The sequence below is a fragment of the Neopsephotus bourkii genome, unplaced genomic scaffold, assembly GCF_033783945.1.
Source record: "Neopsephotus bourkii isolate Nb327-2 ecotype Australia unplaced genomic scaffold, CSIRO-AGI_Nbou_v1 NB_1660, whole genome shotgun sequence".
Taxonomy (NCBI): Eukaryota; Metazoa; Chordata; class Aves; order Psittaciformes; family Psittacidae; genus Neopsephotus; species Neopsephotus bourkii.
Genome location: NW_026902134.1, coordinates 489,602 through 508,188, shown reverse-complemented (window position 1 = coordinate 508,188; position 18,587 = coordinate 489,602). Strand labels below are relative to the sequence as shown.

The 18,587-nt window shown below is 64.6% G+C and overlaps 2 protein-coding genes across 3 annotated transcripts; both read left to right on the top strand.

The window, feature by feature from the left end:
• Nucleotides 1-1,432: 1,432 nt before the first annotated feature.
• On the top strand, nt 1,433-8,443 carry NES (nestin). The gene is made up of 6 exons (XM_061375149.1): nt 1,433-2,268; nt 2,825-2,949; nt 3,356-3,429; nt 4,020-5,672; nt 5,823-6,887; nt 7,761-8,443. The coding sequence occupies exons 1-6, from the start codon at nt 1,456-1,458 to the stop codon at nt 8,381-8,383; spliced, it is 4,353 nt and encodes a 1,450-aa protein (XP_061231133.1). The 5' UTR covers nt 1,433-1,455; the 3' UTR covers nt 8,384-8,443.
• A 4,749-nt stretch (nt 8,444-13,192) lies between these two features.
• Nucleotides 13,193-16,980, top strand: LOC133224064 (dnaJ homolog subfamily A member 1-like). Of its 2 annotated transcripts, XM_061375321.1 has the most exons (8): nt 13,193-13,281; nt 13,603-13,747; nt 14,228-14,426; nt 14,893-14,997; nt 15,072-15,299; nt 15,375-15,605; nt 16,558-16,658; nt 16,747-16,980. In XM_061375321.1, exons 2-8 carry the CDS (start codon nt 13,616-13,618, stop codon nt 16,972-16,974), a joined length of 1,224 nt encoding a protein of 407 aa, XP_061231305.1. In that variant the 5' UTR covers nt 13,193-13,281; nt 13,603-13,615; the 3' UTR covers nt 16,975-16,980. The 2 variants fall into 2 exon arrangements, with proteins under 2 accessions (XP_061231305.1, XP_061231304.1); XM_061375320.1 differs by lacking the exon at nt 13,193-13,281 and having other exon boundaries at nt 13,554-13,747.
• Nucleotides 16,981-18,587: the final 1,607 nt, after the last annotated feature.

Here is an 18,587-nt window from a genome sequence, read left to right as displayed (position 1 = left end):
CCTTCCACCAGGGACAGAGCCCGCAGTGAAGGAAGGAGCCTGGGGACAGCCTTTGCCAGCAGAGGGGACTGTTGCTTGTGTCTGGAGCTCGCCCGGAGCCGCCCCTTGGGACAACGGGGGAAAGGGCGATTTCCCTTTCCCTCTGTTCCTTGTGGGGGGGACGGGACCCGAGGGCTCATCCCATGGGAGAACCGCGGAGGGGCGATCCCATGGGAGAGCCTCGGGGAAGGGGAGGCCGCGGGGGGGGCTGGGGGGGGTCGGGTTCTCCTCATCTGATGTTTTCCTGCTTCTTTTGTTCCCGAGTTTCCCGTTGGGAGCCCCCTCCCCTCGCCCCCCGCACTGGAACCAAAGCGGAGCCGGCTCTTGCCAAGTCCCTGCCGCGGAACCGGCTGCAGTCACCGTTGGGTTTCCCATGTGGAATGCGAGGAGGCTGCAGCTGGACACAGCTGGATGCAGCACCCCAAGGGGGGGGGGGGCGGGTGATGCCCTGTGCACCCCCCCCTCCTCTGTCCCCCTTGTGCCAAAGCGATGTCGCTATGGGTGCAGGGCACTGAGCTCAGAACTGGGCACTGAGGGGCACCGGTGCTCCCAGCCAATACCTACCCGGGAATACGGGACCGTAGACGGGCTCCATTGGGCTTCCTTAGCCCCGCGGTTCGGAGCAGCAAGGAAGGGATGCCCTCATCACCAGCCCACCTTTGGACATCTCCCATGCTCCATGCTGAGACCCAAAGCAGCCCCTCCAGCCCCACAGCAGCCCTTCCAGCCCCACAGCAACTCCTCCATCCCCACAGCAGCCCCTCCATCCCCACAGCAGCCCCTCCAGCCCCACAGCAACTCCTCCAGCCCCACAGCAGCCCCTCCAGCCCCACAGCAACTCCTCCAGCCCCACAGCAACTCCTCCAGCCCCACAGCAGCCCCTCCAGCCCCACAGCAGCCCCTCCCCCCACACAGCCCCTCCCCCCACACCGCCCCTCCGCCCCACACCAGCCCCTCCGCCCCACAGCAGCCCCTCCAGCCCCACATCAGCCCCTCCTCCCACAGCAGCCCCTCCAGCCCCACAGCAGCCCCTCCAGCCCCACAGCAGCCCCTCCAGCCCCACAGCAGCCCCTCCAGCCCCACAGCAGCCCCTCCAGCCCCACAGCAGCCCCTCCAGCCCCACAGCAGCCCCTCCAGCCCCACAGCAGCCCCTCCAGCCCCAAGAAGCACCTTGCTCTTCCCCCAGGCTGGAGCATCACATCTGGCTCACAGCTGGGTCGGGGGGGGGGCTCAAGCGGCTGGAGCCGGTGCGGGCTGGAGGCGGGCAGGAGCGGAAGGGTTAAAGCTGGCGGCTCGCCCGGGCCGCAGGGGCCTCCCACTTGCCCACGAGCAGTATGAATAGGAGCGCTCCCCTCTGCTCCAGGCGCTCTTCCCTCCCTGCCTTCCCCCTCTAGCAGAGCATCCCCCGGCGCAGCGATGCTGAGCACCGCGGGCTTGAGCGGCCCGAGAGCCCTGGGCGAGGAATCGCTGCAGATGTGGGAGCTCAACAAGCGGCTGGAGGCTTACCTGGAGCGGGTGAAGGGGCTGGAGGAGGAGAACGAGGCGCTGCGAGCCGAGATCCAGAGCGCCAGGAGCGGCCCGGGCGGGGAGCAGCGGAGGGGCGAGTACGAGGAGGAGCTGCGGGCGCTGCGGGATGCGCTGCGGGACGCCCACAGCGGGAAGTGCGCGGCGGAGCTGGCCCGGGCCAGGCTCTACGAGGAGGTGCAGCGGGTGAGGAGTCGGTGCCGTAAGGAGCAAGCGGCTCGGGAAGCGGCCAAGCAGGAGCTGTCGGTGAGCAGGAAGGAGCTGGAGGAGGAGAGGAGGGCGCAGATCTGGCTCAAGGAGAGCGCCGTGAGGCTGCAGAAGGAGGTGGAAGCTCTGCTGGAGGTGCACGAGGAGGAGAAAGCGGCGCTGGAGCAGGACCTCGCCGGCTTCTCGCAGAGCCTCGAGAGCTTCCGCTGCGCGCCCGTGGCTTTCCAGCCCCTGGAGGTGGAGGATTACTGCGAGCGGCTCTCGGAGATCTGGAAAGGGGCGGTGGAGACCTACAGGGCGGAGGTGGGGCAGCTGGAGGGGTCCCTGTGCCAGGCCAAGGAGAGCCTCTGGAAGGCTGCGGAGGGGAACCAGCAGAGCCGGCTCCAGCTCCAGCGCCTGGAGAAGGACCTGGCTGGGCTCAAAGCGCGGAAGGAGATGCTGGAGGAGTCCTTGTCCCGGCAGTGGCAGGAGCAGCGCGGGGAGGCAGAGAAGTTCCAGGTGGGTGAAGGAGCGGAGCAGCTCCGGAGCATCCCTGTCCCCATCACTGCAAGGACCAGCGGAGCAGCACCCGGACACTGGGTCCGTTCCCATCAACCTGCCTGGAGCTGCTGCTCCGCATCCCACAGGAGCGGAACGAGGGGGGGGAGCGGGTCATGGGCAGGATAAACTCCGACCGACTTCGCTGCAGCTGCAGCCCAACAGCTGCAGAAGTCATTCAGCAGAGGGGGAATGGGGCTGGAATGCCGGGATAGCGCCCGGGGAAGGCGCCCTCTTTGTTCCAGGTCCAGGGATCAGCCACGGGCACCACAGAGCAAGAGAAGCCAAAGATGCTTCTTTCCCACGCTGGCATCCCGCAGTCCTGCATCCCGCCGGCATTCCCAGCCTCGCAGCCCCCTCCCCATCACTCTGGGCCATCCTTCCTCCCCTCGCCCCCTCTCCCCATCCTCAGCCCCCCTCAAATCAAGCGCCCCTTTTCCCTATGGAACGGACCCGCATGGTCCCGTGTCCGGCAGGGCAGGGACAGGGCTGAGGTGTCCCTGTTGCCATCCCGCAGCTGGCGCTGGAGGCCCTGGAGCAGGAGAAGCAGACGCTGCGGGTGCAGATCGCCCAGGTCCTGGAGGACAGGCAGCAGCTCATGCACCTCAAGATGTCCCTGAGCCTGGAAGTGGCGACCTACAGGTGAGGTCCCGATGGGGAGCACGGCGGGCACGCACGGAAGATGCGGGGGGGGGGGGGGTTGCAAAGGGGGTGTCCCTCTCCCAGCCCTTCCAGATGGCCCCAGACAAAGGCGCTGCCGGTGATGGGGGGGGGGCACGATTAGCATGAGAATAGGGGCTGTCCCCAGCGCCGGCCCCGGCAGAGCATGATGTCACCGGAGCGGACACTAATCCTGGGAACAGGGGGATGGGACGGGAGACGGGAGCAAGGCGGGATGGGGGGGGGGATAGAGCAGCAGAACCCCCGCAGCCCTCCCGTGCCTCAGTTTCCCTGCGAGGTGCAGCTCCCCCCCCTGCAGCACCCACCATGGGGCACCCACCATGGGGCACCCACCATGGGGCACCCACCGCGCTTCCTCTCCCTGCAGGACGCTGCTGGAAGCAGAGAGCACCCGCTTGCAAATGCCAGCAGGGGAATACCGGCTGGCCAACGGCTTGAGAGGTAAGGGACCACCCCGGCTCCATCCCAGCTCCATCCCTGGCTCCATCCCTGGCACCATCCCGGCTCCATGCCCGGCTCCATCCCCAGCTCCATCCTGGCTCCATCCCCAGCTCCATCCCCGGCTCCATCCCGGCTCCATCCCGGCTCCATCCCCGGCTCCATCCCAGCTCCATCCCTGGCACTATCCCGGCTCCATCCCTGGCTCCATCCTAGCTCCATCCCTGGCTCCATCCCTGTCACCATCCCTGGCTCCATCCCCAGCTCCATCCCTGGCACCAGGATGGGGGATTTTGGGATGAGGCTCGATATAGACACAGTTTTCCTGGCTGGTTGCTCAGCTCTGATAGGAAGGTGTGAACAGCATCCAGAGAGCTCCTGGCATGATAAGAGTTTATCATCCCTGTGGGATGCCAACCCCCCCCCCCCCCCCACTGGCATCCGCAGCACTCCAGGCAGGAATTTCCCACTTCCCATCAAGGAGCTGTTTAAAAATAGGCACAGGGCATCGAGAGGTGATGGGGTTGGGAGAGGGGAGGGGATGGAGGAGCCCCACAAGCGGCTCCTCACCCTCTGCCCCTCGCTCTTTGCAGATCTCAAGCTGGAGGGGAGCAGCAGCACCAAGCTGGGCCCTGAGGCCAGGAGGACGCTGCCCTGGGAGCCCCGAGCCAGCCCCTTGCCCCTCAGCAGGGCAGAGGGGAGGGGGCAGCCAGGGAAAGGCCCAAGTGATGCTCTGAGCCCCCAGACCCCGAGCGCGGGTACCAGGGAGCTCCAGTGCATCAATGCTGCCCATGGCCCAGCCCCACGGGATGCTCCCAGCTTCCCTGCAGCAAGCCCCTCACAGCCCATCCAGCTCCCCCCAGAGCCCCCCAGCCCCACACTGGGGAGCCCAGGGGAGGGTCCTGCCTGGCCGGGGGGAGATGAGGATGAGAGGAGCCAAGGGAAGGAGCATCCCGCACCCGAAGCCATGGAGAAGCCCCACAGCCTGCGGTACCCGGCCCAGCTGGTGAGCGCGGCGCTGGAGGATGCACTCAAGGAGATGAAGGATGATGCTCAAGCCAAAGAAGAGCCCGTGCTCAGCGCTGCCTGGGCCCCCCTGGGTGCCCCCAGCCCCATTCCCCACACAGAGGCAGGAGAAGGGCAAGACCCCTCTGAGGGTGATGAGGATGGTGAAGGCCCGGAAGCAGAGGAGAAGGTTGAGGGGTTCATGGTCCAGGGGCTGGGTGCGGAGAGCAGCGCCCAGCAGGATGGAGCCGCGTCCCCTCCTTGTGGCTTTGCTGCTTCCCTAAGGGCCACTGCGAGCCGGGGAGAGATGGGAGAGGGAGAAGAGGAGATTCCCCCTGTGCTGAGCCCAAGGGAACCAGAAGCGGTGGCCCAGGAAGAGGACAAGAGCAGCCCTGGCCAGACAGGGCCCAGCTGGGAAGAGCCAGAGCAAGGGGAGGAGGAGGTGGAGGTCCCAAGCATGGAGGCATCGCACCCGGAGGAGGAGGAAGAGGAGGAGGAGGAGGAGGAGGAGGGAGCATCCCCCATCCCCTGCGGGGAGCACGGTGACTTCCAGGGTGAGGGGATGGATGAGCACCAAGAGGAGACCCCCCCAAGGGAAGCTGCAGGTGCTGGTGCTGCCCCCGAGGGAAGCCACCGGGGCCTGGATGAGGACGTTAGGGATGGAGAGCAGGATGATCCCGAGCACCAGGAGCCTGAGCGCGAGGCAGGGCAGGAGCCCTGGAGCATCCATGGGGCCAGCCCGGTGCTGGAGGCTCCATGGGGGGCTGAGGAAGATGCGGTGGAAAGGGAGGGCTCAGGCAGGGCTGAAGGGGAGGGAGAGGAGGGGGAGGCCAGCGGGGGGGTGCTGGGGGCAGGACCCGGAGCCCTGGGCCGGGAGAGCAGAGCCCAGGAGGAGCCGCAGGGAAAGGACCTCATGGAAGGGGAGCGGGAGCCGGAGCAGGGAGAGGAGCCCTGGGGCCAAAAGCCCCCTGCAGAGCCCTGGGAGGAGGCAGCGGAGGGCACGGAGGGGGCTCTGGGGACAGAGGAGACCCCACGGAGCACAGGAGGGCTGGGAGGGGAGGACAGAGCTGGGGCACGGCCGGAGGGAACCCAAGCAGAGGGGGCTGAAGGGGCTGAGCCGGCCCCGGAGCTGGCCAGGGATGAGCAGGACGGCTCCATGGGGCAGGCGGTCCCCAGCAGTCCCCTTGGGCGAGGGGGCAGCCCGGAGCTGGCCGAGGCCCTGGAGGAGCCATGGGAAGGGCAGGGTGAGGATGCTGATGATGAGGATGCTGACGATGAGGATGCCGGTGATGAGGATGCTGGCGATGAGGATGCCGGTGATGAGGATGCTGGCGATGAGGATGCTGGCGATGAGGATGCTGGCGATGAGGATGCCGGTGATGAGGATGCTGGTGATGAGGATGCTGATGATGCTCCCGGCTCCATCCCTGCGGAGCTTCCACAGGCACCAGGCATGGAGAGGGATGGGGTGCTGGTGGAGCAGGATGGGCCATTGGAGGAGGATGAGGATGAGGATGAGGATGGGGGCTTGGGGGAGCTGCAGGAGGCAGCAGGGCCAGGCAGGATGCTGGAGCTGGAGGACACGCTGCCCGACAGCACCCCCCTGCACCTCTATGGAGGGGAGGTGCTGGATGTGGCCCCATCCAACCAAACCCCTCTGGAGGCTGAGGACACCTTGGAGGCAGCTCCAGAGGATGAAGGGTGGCTGGAAGGGGGGGACAAGCCCCCAGCATCCAGCATGGCCCAGAGGCGTGAGGAGGAGGCAGGCGCAGAGGGTGCTGAGGAGGAGGAAGGTTACTTCATGGTCTCTGCCCCCAACCAAGAGGGTTCCAGCTCGGAGGAAGCCGAGGTCTCCGAGGACTTTGAAGAGATCAAGGCTGAAGCAAGCGAAGGCAGCAGAGGTGATGGGGAAGCGGCTGGAGGAGCATCCCCAGCACCAGGGAACCAGGGGCACTTTGAGGCACCACTTGGAGCAGATGCAGCCATGAGGATGCCCACAGAGATGCTGAAGGAGGAGGAGGAGGCTGAGGGGGGTTCCTCAGAGCCGGAGGAAGGCCCCGTTGTGCCCAGGGCCATGGGGCCAGTGGCAGCAGGCACTGAGGAACCAGCCCAAGCTGCTGAACCGGATGAGGAGCTCGATGGAGCAGTGGAGCCGGACGGTGCCGGAACAGCCCAAGGCTGCAGCCTGGGGCTGCAGGAGGAGGAACCCATGGCCGAGCCCATCCCTCCAGCAGGGCTCCAGCCCCAGGAGGTGCCGGTTCCTCTGCCCCACCAAGGAGAGCAGCACCCATCAGGTGAGGAGCACCCATCAGGTGAGGAGCACCCATCAGATGAGCAGCACCCATCAGATGAGCAGCACCCACCATGTGAGGAGCACCCATCAGAAGAAGAGCATCCATCAGATGAGCAGCACCCATCAGATGAGCAGCACCCATCAGATGAGCAGCTCCCATCAGGTGAGGAACATCCATCAGCTGAAGACCATCCATCAGATGAGCAGCTCCCATCAGATGAGCAGCACCCATCAGGTGAGGAACATCCATCAGAAGAGCAGCATCCATCAGATGAGGAACACCCATCAGATGAAGAGCATCCATCAGCTGAGGACCATCCATCAGATGAGCAGCTCCCATCAGATGAGCAGCTCCCATCAGATGAGCAGCTCCCATCAGATGAGCAGCACCCATCAGACGAAGACCATCCATCAGATGAGCAGCTCCCACCAGATGAGCAGCACCCATCATGTGAGGAGCACCCATCAGTTGAAGACCATCCATCAGATGAGCAGTTCCCATCACATGAGCAGCACCCATTATGTGAGGAGCACCCATCAGATGAAGAGCATCCATCAGATGAGCAGCATCCATCAGTTGAGGGCCATCCACCAGAAGAGGAGTATCCACCAGAAGAGGAGCACCCATCAGATGAGCAGCATCCATCAGCTGAAGACCATCCATCAGATGAGGAGCACTCATCAGATGAGCAGCTCCCATCAGATGAGCAGCATCCACCAGTTGAAGACCATCCATCAGAAGAGGAGCCCCCATCAGATAAGCAGCACCCACCAGATGAACCTCACCCATCAGATGATCAGCACCCATCAGATGAGCAGCACCCATCAGTTGAGCATCCATCAGTTGAGGACCATCCACCAGAAGAGGAGCACCCATCAGATGAGCAGCACCCATCAGATGAGCACCCATCAGATGAGCAACACCCATCAGATGAGCAGCACCCATCAGATGAGCAGCACCCATCAGATAAGGACCATCCATCAGTTGAGCATCCATCAGTTGAGGACCATCCACCAGAAGAGCAGCACCCATCAGATGAGGAGCCTCCATCCACGGAGCAGGACGCAGGGGATGGTCACAGCCTTCTCCCAGCTGATGCCAAGGAGCCCCCCGAGGCTGAGCCACCTCATGGCAGCCCCGTACCGGAGCAGGGGGCATCCCCAGAGGTGCTTGAAGAGCAACCGGATGCCGTGGAGGTGCCGCTGGGCATCCCGGAGGCCCGGGATCTCCTGGAGCTCGTGGAGCAAGCCTTGGAGTTCAACCAGGAGCTGGTGATGGGCGCGAGGGCGGCCGAGGGCAGGGAGCAGGGGCCCGGCAGCACCGAGGATGCTGGGGAAGGTTCCTCCCCGACCTCATCCAGCGCGGAGGAGCCCACGGTGCAGGAGGCGGCGGCGGAGGCGGCTCCGGTGCGGGCTGAGAACGGGCTGCACCGCGCCGCCAGCCTGGAGGACCTGGCTGAGCTCAGCGAGGAGGTGCCCAACGGCATCACCGGTGCAGCTCCAGGATTCCCTATGGAGAGCACAGACCCCACTGTGGCCATGCTGGGCACCGGAGATGCCGCCGGCACCAAGGGAGCCGATGCCATCGCATGTGGCAAACACGGCGATGCCGTCCCCATCCGAGCCGAGCAGGAGCCCTGCTCCATGGGGGATGAGTGATGGGGACCCCTCCGGTACCCCCCACCCTGTGATAACCCAGCACCCCCTTTGCCACCCCCCCCCATGGTCTTTAATGCCTTTGTGTGGGTTTTTGTGTCCCCTCTCAATGAAGAGCCACCAAGGCCATGGGTCGCATGCAGGGACCCGGCCCCATCTCTGCCCCCTCGGGGTGTGTGGTTGTGGCTGTATTTAATTGAACCCCATCTTTTCCCCCTCCCATCTCCACCCCACGGGGTCCCCGTTGCCCACATGGGGTTCCCCGCTCCCCACATGGGGTTCCCCACGCCGGGTGCGTTCGCTGCCGTGATGTGAAGTTAATAAAGCCTCAGCCTCCAGCTCCTCTCCTCATTCCAGCCCCAGGGAAGCTGCCACCACGGGTTGGGAACGGGGGCCCCAGGAGGATGCTCCCTGATGTCCCCATTGTGCGTCTCCAGGGTGACGGCCCCCATCCCCAGGCTCATGTGACCCCCATCCATGGGTTGATGCTCTCCCATCCCCAGGGCGATGCTCCTGCATCCCTGATGTGACCTCGGCTCAATGGTCCCTCATCCCTGGGGTAGTGCTCCCTATTCCAGGGCAATGCAGCCCCCTGGGTGATCACAGATCCATGGAATCAGCCTGGGCGGGAGCGGGACGGGAGTCCAGCCCACCCCATCCCAGTGCCAGCGCCTCCAGCCATGAGCCAGCAAATCCAGCCGCTATTCCAGCCTGGATCAGGCAGGATGCCCTTGGGACCGGTACTGCTGAGCATCACACTGGGGTGCCCATCACCCCGGTGGGACCCGGACACATCTTTGCCCCTTTTCCCAAAGGATGCTGAGCCTCAGGATGGGGCTGGGGTGGGTTCAATGCCCTTTGTGTGAGCAGGCGTGGGGACGGCGCTGCATAAATCAGCCTTTGGGCACAGAATGGGCTCCTTTATCTTGGGCAAAGGGCTGAGTCACCCTGGGCTAGGGGACAGGAGCGGCGGCACCCACTGGTGCTGATGGGTGCGCTCAGCATCGCCCCTCGGGTGCCCGCCTGCCTGGCCCCGTTGCTCCCCCACACTCCGGATGCAGCCCGTGCCAGCACCGGGATGCTGGGAGCCAGGGAGCGATAAGGACCCCCCGTGGCTCTGCCTTTCCCCATGGGAAGCCCCCGGCCCCCGCCCGCCTCCAAGCCCGAGGGTGACGCTTTCCTTTTAAGGTGAAACTCCAGCAGATCCGAGCACCGGGGTGAAATCAAACACAAGCCCCGGGATGAGCTGGAGCAGGCGCCGGGGCCGGGATCAGCCTGGGCAGCATCAGCCCAATGGCAGCGCCGGTTCCCCCCCCCCGCTCCCCGGTGTCACCCCTAAAGCTGCCCGGTGATGGCAGCGGATGGATGGATGCATGGATGCATGGATGAGGAGATTCCCAAGGCGGGGGGGGCACATTCCTAATGAAATGAATCCACATTCCAGCCGGTGCTGACAAAGCGACGAGGGGGCACAGATGGTGGAGGGGAGGAGGAGGAGGAGGAGGAGGATGGGATGAGGCTGCCCAGGGCTATGGGGCACTCGGTGGGGTGGGTTCACAGACCCCAGGGTCCCAAATGTGTGCTCAGTGGGATAAAGCGGGTCCCAAACTGGTCCAAGCGTGCCCTGATGGGATCAAGTGTGGCCATGATGGGACCAAGCATGTCCCAGTGATGAGCATGTCCATGATGGGACCAAGCATGTCCCAGTGATGAGCATGTCCATGATGGGACCAAGCATGTCCCAGTGATGAGCATGTCCATGATGGGACCAAGCATGTCCCAGTGATGAGCATGTCCATGATGGGACCAAGCATGTCCCAGTGATGAGCATGTCCATGATGGGACCAAGCACATTCCCGATGGGATTCAGCGTGTCCCTGATGGAACCGGGTGCCCCCCAATGGGACCGAGCATCGTGTTCCCAACGGGACCAAGCGTGTCCTGATGGGACCAAACGTGTGCCAACGGGACACAGGGCACCTGCATCCCTCCCATGTCCCATCCCGTCCCCCTGCAGACCAGGAGCCACCAAACCACAGCGGGCACAGGGCAATGGGGGTCCAGCCATGGGGAGGGGGGGGGCTGTGGGGCTGCTGCTTTAAGACCCCCCCCATCCCACCCCATGCCGGCCCCCCGCAGCCGGGAGGGGTTTGTTTGGCGAGAGTGGGATTTCAATGGAGCCACCACAAAACCTCCCTATGGGGTGAGGGCTTGGGGGGGGGGGGGGTTGGGATGACCTCAGCGATGACTTCATCCCGCTCCCGGCTCCCAAAAACTCCTGGGAACCTTATAAGGAAAGGACTAAAAATACAGCGCAGGGGCCGGGGCAGCCCCCTCCCCACAGCGAGCCCCTTGGGGGGGGGGGGGTGGGCGAGCAGGAGCCGCGCTGGGGCCACCAAGGGGTCCCTATGGGCTGTCCCCTATGGGGGGGACAATGGATGGAGACCTAACTCCCCCCCCGGGTCCCCAGCCCCACTCAGCGCAGGGATGGGGGGGTCCCATCCCCATTCCCAGCCATTCCCAGCCCTTCCTGCAACCCCCGCTCGGGATGCTCCCCCCCCCGCCCTTCACCCGGGTCACAGCCCCCGGAATAGCTCCGGTCTCTATATTAAGCTCTTGGCCCGGTTTTGGGGCTCATTCAGCTGCTGGGGCCTGACCCCCCCCCCCCGGCAGCTGCTGCCAAACCGGGGCAATCGCGGATGCCTGAGGCCGAGCCCCGCGGCTGGATCCCGCCGGGAATGTGCGTCTGGAGCCGTCTGTCAGCGGAGGGGGGGGTGGAGGGGCCCGGGGGCGATGCTCCCCCATTGCGTCCCATTGCATCCCACCAAATCCCATTGCATCCCACCACATCCCATCTCATCCCATTGCATCCCATCGCATCCCGTCACATCCCACCAAATCCCACCACATCCCATTGCATCCCATCGCATCCCATCGCATCCCATCGCATCCCACCACATCCCATCGCGTCCAATTGCATCCCATCGCATCCCACCAAATCCCATTGCATCCCATTGCATCCCACCACATCCCATCGCATCCCACCAAATCCCACCACATCCCATTGCATCCCATCGCATCCCACCAAATCCCATTGCATCCCATTGCATCCCACCACATCCCATCGCATCCCACCAAATCCCACCACATCCCATTGCATCCCACCACATCCCATTGCGTCCCATTGCATCCCCACCAAATCCCATCTCATCCCATTGCATCCCACCACATCATATCCCATTTCATCCCATCGCATCCCACCGCACCCCACCACATCTCACTACATGTCATTGCATCCCACCACATCCCATTGCATCCCACCACATCCCATCCCCAGGGACCACTCTCCCGTCTCCATGGAGCAATGCCCCCTCCCTGTTTACGCACCCCCAGCACCCATAAACAGGGTGCAGGATGCGGCACCGTCCGGGATGTGCCACCCTTTCATTAAGTGGGGTGGGAATGGGATGGGGAAAGGGATGCAGCGTGGGAAGCAGCTCAGGCGCATCCCAACACGTGTGTGCCAGCGCCGTGCCTCGGTTTCCCTTCTCATCCAGCTCCAAATGGCAAGGGGCTGAGGCCACAACGGGAGAAGGGGACACCCCCTGGCACCCACCGATGGGACACCGGGATGGGGGCAGCGAGGGCAGGAGGTGACTCAGCTCCGGCCACGCCGCTGACAAAGCGGTTCCTTCCTCCTGGAGCTGCCGGTGACCGCGTGCAGGTGGCACCGGGACAAACAGGGATGTGCCCCCCCCCCCCGGATCCATGGACCCCTCAGATCCCGGTGGGTGCCGCGGGGGGGTGGGGACGGTGCAGGATGCGGGGACAGGATGTGACCGGGGCCGGTCCTGAGGCACCCCCGCAGCTGGGGCTGGGTCCGGCTCCAGAAAGGGACGAGGCTCCAGAGCGTCCTGCACAGTTCGGGGAGCCCATTCCCAGTTCGGAGACCCCATTCCCAGTTCAGGGACCCCATTCCCAGTTCGGGGACCCCATTTCCAGTCCAACATCTCCATTCCCAGTTCAGGGGCCCCATTCCCAGTTTGGGGTCCCCATTCCCAGTTCGGGGACCTCATTCCCAATTCAGGGACCCCATTCCCAGCTTGGGGACCCCATTCCCAGTTCAGGAACCCCATTCCGAGTTCAACGTCTCCATTCCCATTCCAACGTCTCCATTCCCAGTTCAGGGGCCCCATTCCCAGTTTGCCGACCCCACGCCAGCCCTTGCCCATCCATCAGGCTGGAAAACCTCCAGGAATCCCGACCACATTCCAGCTGCGGGCCGGTGGAGGGGGGGGGGGGGGTCCCTGAAACCCCATCGGGGTGACAACTGCCGGCTCGGGTTTCGGGGTCACCTGCAGGTCCATGGGACCCCCCTCATCCTCCTTCTCCTCCTCCATGGACCCCCCAAACCTCTCCCTGCTGCTGCCCCCCCCAATAGGGGACATGGACCCCCCCAACCTCTTCTTGTTGCCCCCCCCCTTGGGGTCGGGCGCAATCGCGACCCGCCCCTATCGCGACCGGATCCCGCCGCTGCCCGCACCGCGCCCTTCGGCGCTCCCTGCTGGCTGTCCGCAGCGCTCGGCACTCGCACTCCTTCCCCTGATTGGCCACTTTGTTCTAGCCAATGAAAGAGGTGTCATGCCGAGGAGGCGGACCCGGCAGTATATCACAGCCAATCGCGTTCCTCATCCTGGAACAGCTGGTAACCAATGAAAGCCGGGACCGGGTCTGGCAGCTGATAGAGGCGCTGCCAATGGGCTCGGCGGGAGGTGGGCAGGAGGCGGTTCGCATCCAATGAGTGCAAAGGGAGGGGCTCAGTAGGCGGTCCGCAGCCAATGGGGAGCGCGGGGGGCGTGGCCCCGGCTTCCAGAGAGTTCGGAGACGGGAGCGGAGCTGCGGTGAGTGATGGCGGCCCCGGTGTCCCCCGGTGTCCCCCGGTGTCCCCGCTCCCGGTCCCCGCTCCCCCGCCTCGCCCGGGCCCGCTCCGCTACCGGCGGACCCGGGGCAGCAGCGGCCGGGGCCTGTCAGCACCGCGGCCCGGCCTGCGGCGGCCCCGCTGCTCTGGGGGGTACCCGGTGTTTGTGTGTGGGGGGGTCCCTCCTGTCCCCGCTGCCCCGGTTCGGGCTCGTCCGTTCCGCGCGATGACCCCGTCCCCGGCCCGCATCGGGGTCCGGGCGCCGCGGGTGCATTGGGGATGTGGCGGCTCTGTCCCCGCGCAGCTCGGCCAGGACCATGGTGAAGGAGACCGGTTACTACGATCTCCTGGGCGTGCGGCCCGGGGCCACGCTGGACGAGATCAAGCGGGCGTACCGGCGCCTGGCGCTGCGCTACCACCCCGACAAGAACCCCAGCGAGGGCGAGCGGGTGCGTGCAGGGCTTCCCCCCCGTCTCACCCCATTCCCCCCCATCTCACCCCATTCCCCCCCATCTAATCCCATTTCCCCCCCCGTCTCACCCCATTCCCCCCCATCTCACTCCACTTTCCTCATCTCACTGCACTTTCCCCCCCTCTGACCCAACTTTCCCCCACTCTGACCCCATTTCCCCCATGTCACCCCACTTTCCTTCATATCACCCCACTTTCCTCCATCTCACCCCATTTCCCCCATGTCACCCCACTTTCCTTCATCTCACCCCACTTTCCTCCATGTCATCCCATTTCCCCCATCTCACCCCACTTTCACTCCATCTCACCCCATTCCCCCCATGTCACGCCACTTTTGCCCATCTCACCCCACTTTTCCCCCATCTCACCCCATTCCCCCATCCCACCCCATTCCCATCTCACCCCACTTTGCCCCCATCCCACCCCATTCCCCCCATCTGACCCCTTTCCCCCCCCAGTTCAAGCAGATCTCCCAGGCCTACGAGGTGCTCTCGGACACCCACAAACGGGCTCTCTACGACCGCGGCGGGGAGCGCGCCATGAAGGAAGGGGGCTTGGGCCCCCGCGGGGGCAGCGCCGGCTTCGGCTCCCCCATGGACATCTTCGACTTCTTCTTCGGAGGGGGCGTGCGGATGCGGGGCCGGGGCGACAGGAGAGGTACCAGCACCAACGGGACCCCCTTTGAGGGTGATGGGAGCAGGGATGGGCTCCTTGAGCCACCCCCATGCCCGCAGCACCGAGCCCGACGCCTTCCTCCTGAGCCCTTGATGACTTTCTCCCTCTGCCCCCTCTTCAAAGGGCCCTGCCCTGGCTTGGTCCCGGCTTTCCCCCCCTCCTGTTTCCCCAGGGCTGGGGCTGACTCAGCCCGGGTGCCGCTTGGGGCAGGCTGAGGGCGTGCGGAGCCGCTCGGGTGACTCCTGGCGTGCTTTTGGCCTGGGTCACGGCGCGAGGGTGAGGCCGCGGCTTTGCCCTGCTTGTGGCACGATTTAATAGTGGGGGGCAATTATGGGGATGGGAGGGAGCTGGGCGGGGGCTCCGCATCCAACCGGATCCCTTTGGAGGTGAGGGATGGAGGGAAGCTCCTGTGGGGTGGATGGGGTGGCTGATCCCGGTTTCCATGCAGGGAAGACCGTGGTGCATCAGCTCTCCGTGTCCCTGGAGGACCTCTACAACGGCACCACTCGGAAGCTGTCCCTACAGAAGAACGTCATCTGTAGGAAGTGTGGAGGTGAGCATCAGGAGGGTACCACTGGTCCCCAGCACCGCAGCCCCTTCCTCACCTTTCCCCATCCCTCCCCGCAGGCTGTGGGGTGCGGGAGGGCGCCCAGAGGAGGTGCCCCAAGTGCCACGGCTCCGGCATGGAGGTGCGGATCCATCAACTGGGGCCCAGTATGATCCAGCAGATCCAGACCGTGTGTTCCCAGTGCCAGGGTCAGGGCGAGTGGATCCGGCCTCGGGATTGCTGCCTCTCGTGCAACGGGCGCAAGGTGGTCAGGGAGAAGAAGATCCTCAGCGTCCACCTGGATAAAGGTGGGATGGGGCCATAGGGGGGGACCCGTCCATGGGATCCAGCCCCGCGCTGAGCTCCGCTTCCCCATCCCGCAGGGATGAAGGACGGGCAGAAGATCACGTTCCATGAGGAGGGGGACCAGGTGCCGGGGCTGGAGCCCGGGGACATCATCATTGTCCTGGATCAGAAGGAGCATCCCGTGTTCCGGCGCAGCGGCGACGACCTCATTGTGCGCAGGGAGATCAGCCTGGCCGATGCGCTCTGCGGCTGCCGCCAGGTCATCCGCACCCTGGATAACAGGAACCTGCTCCTGGCCTCCCAGCCAGGTGGGAATGGGACCGGGATGAGTGGGGCAGCCCTGGGATTGCGACTGGGATGCACTGGGATGCACCTGCAAGAGTGCTGGGATTGGGACTGGGATGCACTGGGATGCACCTGCAAGAGTGCTGGGATTGGGATGAACTGGGATGCACCTGCAAGAGTGCTGGGATTGGGATGCACTGGGACACAGCTGCAAGAGTGCTGGGATTGGGATGCACTGGGACACAGCTGCAGGAGTGCTGGGATTGGGATGCACTGGGACACAGCTGCAGGAGTGCTGGGATTGGGATGCACTGGGACACAGCTGCAGGAGTGCTGAGATTGGGATGCACTGGGACACAGCTGCAGGAGTGCTGGGATTGGGATGCACTGGGACACAGCTGCAGGAGTGCTGGGATTGGGATGCACTGGGACACCCCTGCAGGAGTGCTGGGATTGGGATGCATTGGGACACCCCTGGGAGGAGGCTGGGGTTGGGACCGGGATGCACTGGGACAACCCTGTGAGGCTGGGATTGGGATCGGGATGCACTGGGACACCCCTGTGAGGAGGCTGGGATTGGGACTGGGATGCACTGGGACACCCTTATGAGGAGGCTGGGACTGGGATGCACTGGGACACCCCTATGAGGAGGCTGGGATTGGGATGCACTGGGACACCCCTATGAGGAGGCTGGGATTGGGATGCACTGGGACACCCCTATGAGGAGGCTGGGATTGGGATGCACTGGGACACCCCTATGAGGAGGCTGGGATTGGGATGCACTGGGACACCCCTATGAGGAGGCTGGGATTGGGATGCATTGGGACACCCCTATGAGGAGGCTGGGATTGGGATGCATTGGGACACCCCTATGAGGCTGGGATTGGGATGCACTGGGACACCCCTATGAGGAGCCTGGCACTGGGCTGCACTGGGAGGGCACTGGGAGGTGATGCCCGCCCATCTCCCTCGCAGGGGACGTGATCCGGCCGGGAGACCTCAAGTGCATCCCCAACGAGGGGATGCCGGTTTACAGGAGCCCCTTCCAGAAGGGGAAGCTCATCCTGCAGTTCCAGGTGAGGCAGCAGCAGCACTGGGGCCTCCTCCCTGCACATCCCCCCCCCATCCCATCCCAATCCCGTTCTCATCCCATCGCATTCCCAGGTGAAGTTCCCGGATCCCGGCTGGCTCCCCCCCGAGCACCTGCGCCAGCTCCAGGCCTTCTTCCCCCCGCAGGAGGAGGTGATGGCCACGGAGGACACGGAGGAGGTGGAGCTCAGCGATTACCGGGACCAGGGGGGGCCGGGGCGCAGGCCCTTCCCCGGGGACCCCCCCCATGATGAGGACTTCGAGGATGGGAGCCGCCAGCACGTCCAGTGCCAGACCTCATAGCAGGGGCTGAGAACTGGGGGGCACCGTGGGGCAGAGCCCAGGCTGGGGGGGCTATGGGGGCCATCACCTTCAGGGATGTATATAGGTCACCATTGGACAGCACTTCACCTCCTTTGCCCCCCCCTAAGCCCCTTCTCTATGGGGATGCCCATGGATAAAGGGGGGGTGACACCCTCACCCCCTGCCTCAGTTTCCCCATTGATGCTGGGGCAAAGCCCCCCTTGGGGGGGGTAGGACTCGAACTGCCCCGCTCAGCCCCACACTGCCCCACAGCGCTGTGGGGCCCGCACAAGGCCTTTGCTTTGCCCATTTCTGTCCTTGCTGGAGCCTGGCTCAGGCCTGGGAGCGATGGGGGGGGGGGGGGTGTTTCTGGTCTCTTTGCACACAAAAAAGGGGCTTTTGGGGGGTCCCGTCCCTTTTAATTTATTTTGTAGAGGAATTTGAAGCATTTTTTCTCTGTTGTCGTTGTCGGGGGGGGGGGGGGGATCTTTGTACTTGGCATTAAAAGCGAATCCCAACCGGAGCGGCTGCGTGGTGCCGGATCCCTGCCGCTTCCCAATGGATTCCCTGCCTCCACGGCCGGGGCGTGCCTCAGTTTCCCTGCTGGGGAGCAGCAGGGGCTGGGCTGGGCCCCACAACCTCAGCTGCCCCCATCCCCTCCGCCCCATTGGGACCCTGTTGTAATCTATGGGGCAGAACCAGGGAGGGGGACCCCCTCCAGTCCCCAAACTGGGGGTGAAGCGGGGGGAGGCTGCAGCTGAACCCCCCCCTCTCCATGCCCATACTGGAGCTTAGGGAAGGGTTTGCCTGTGATGGGGATGGAGGAGGAGAGCAGGAACAATGGTGGCCATTGGGCAGCTTGGGGGGCGCCCCACAGCCCTAGGGGTGAACCCACACCCTGCAGGGGGTGGCCACATCCCGTGTCCCCTCCCAGGGGTGACTGCGCGTTATGGGGCTGCGTCCTGGGCTGCCCTGGGGCACCCACGGCAATGGGGTCACCCCACAGCAATGGGGTCACCATCAATGGGTCCCCGCCCCCACAGTCCCTCTGCCCTTTGGCACCGGTGCCCTGTGACACCAGGGATGCCCCTTCCCAAAGCTGGCACCTCCCAGAGCCCATCACCAGGACCCCCGTCCCCATGGATCATCCCTCACCCCCCCCCACCCCCTCCAAGCCAGGACCCCCCATTCCAGCCTGGAAAAGGGGGATGTTCCCCCTAAACCTGCCCAGCAAGTCCTGGCAGGCATTCGTAGCCCATCCATGTCCCCATCCATGTCCCATCCCTATCCATGCCCCATCTGTGTCCCCATCCGTGTCCCATCCCCATCCATGTCCCATCCATGTCCTCATTCCCATCCATGCCTCATCCCCATCCATGTCCCATCCCCATCCATGTCCCATCCATGTCCTCATTCCCATCCATGCCTCATCCCCATCCATATCCCATCCATGTCCCATCCCCATCCATGTCCTATCCATGTCCCCATCCCCATCCATGCCTCATCCCCATCCATGTCCCATCCCCATCCATGTCCCATCCATGTCCCCATCCTCATCCATGGCTCCATCCTCATCTCCATCCCCATCCCTATCCATGTCCCATCCCCATCCA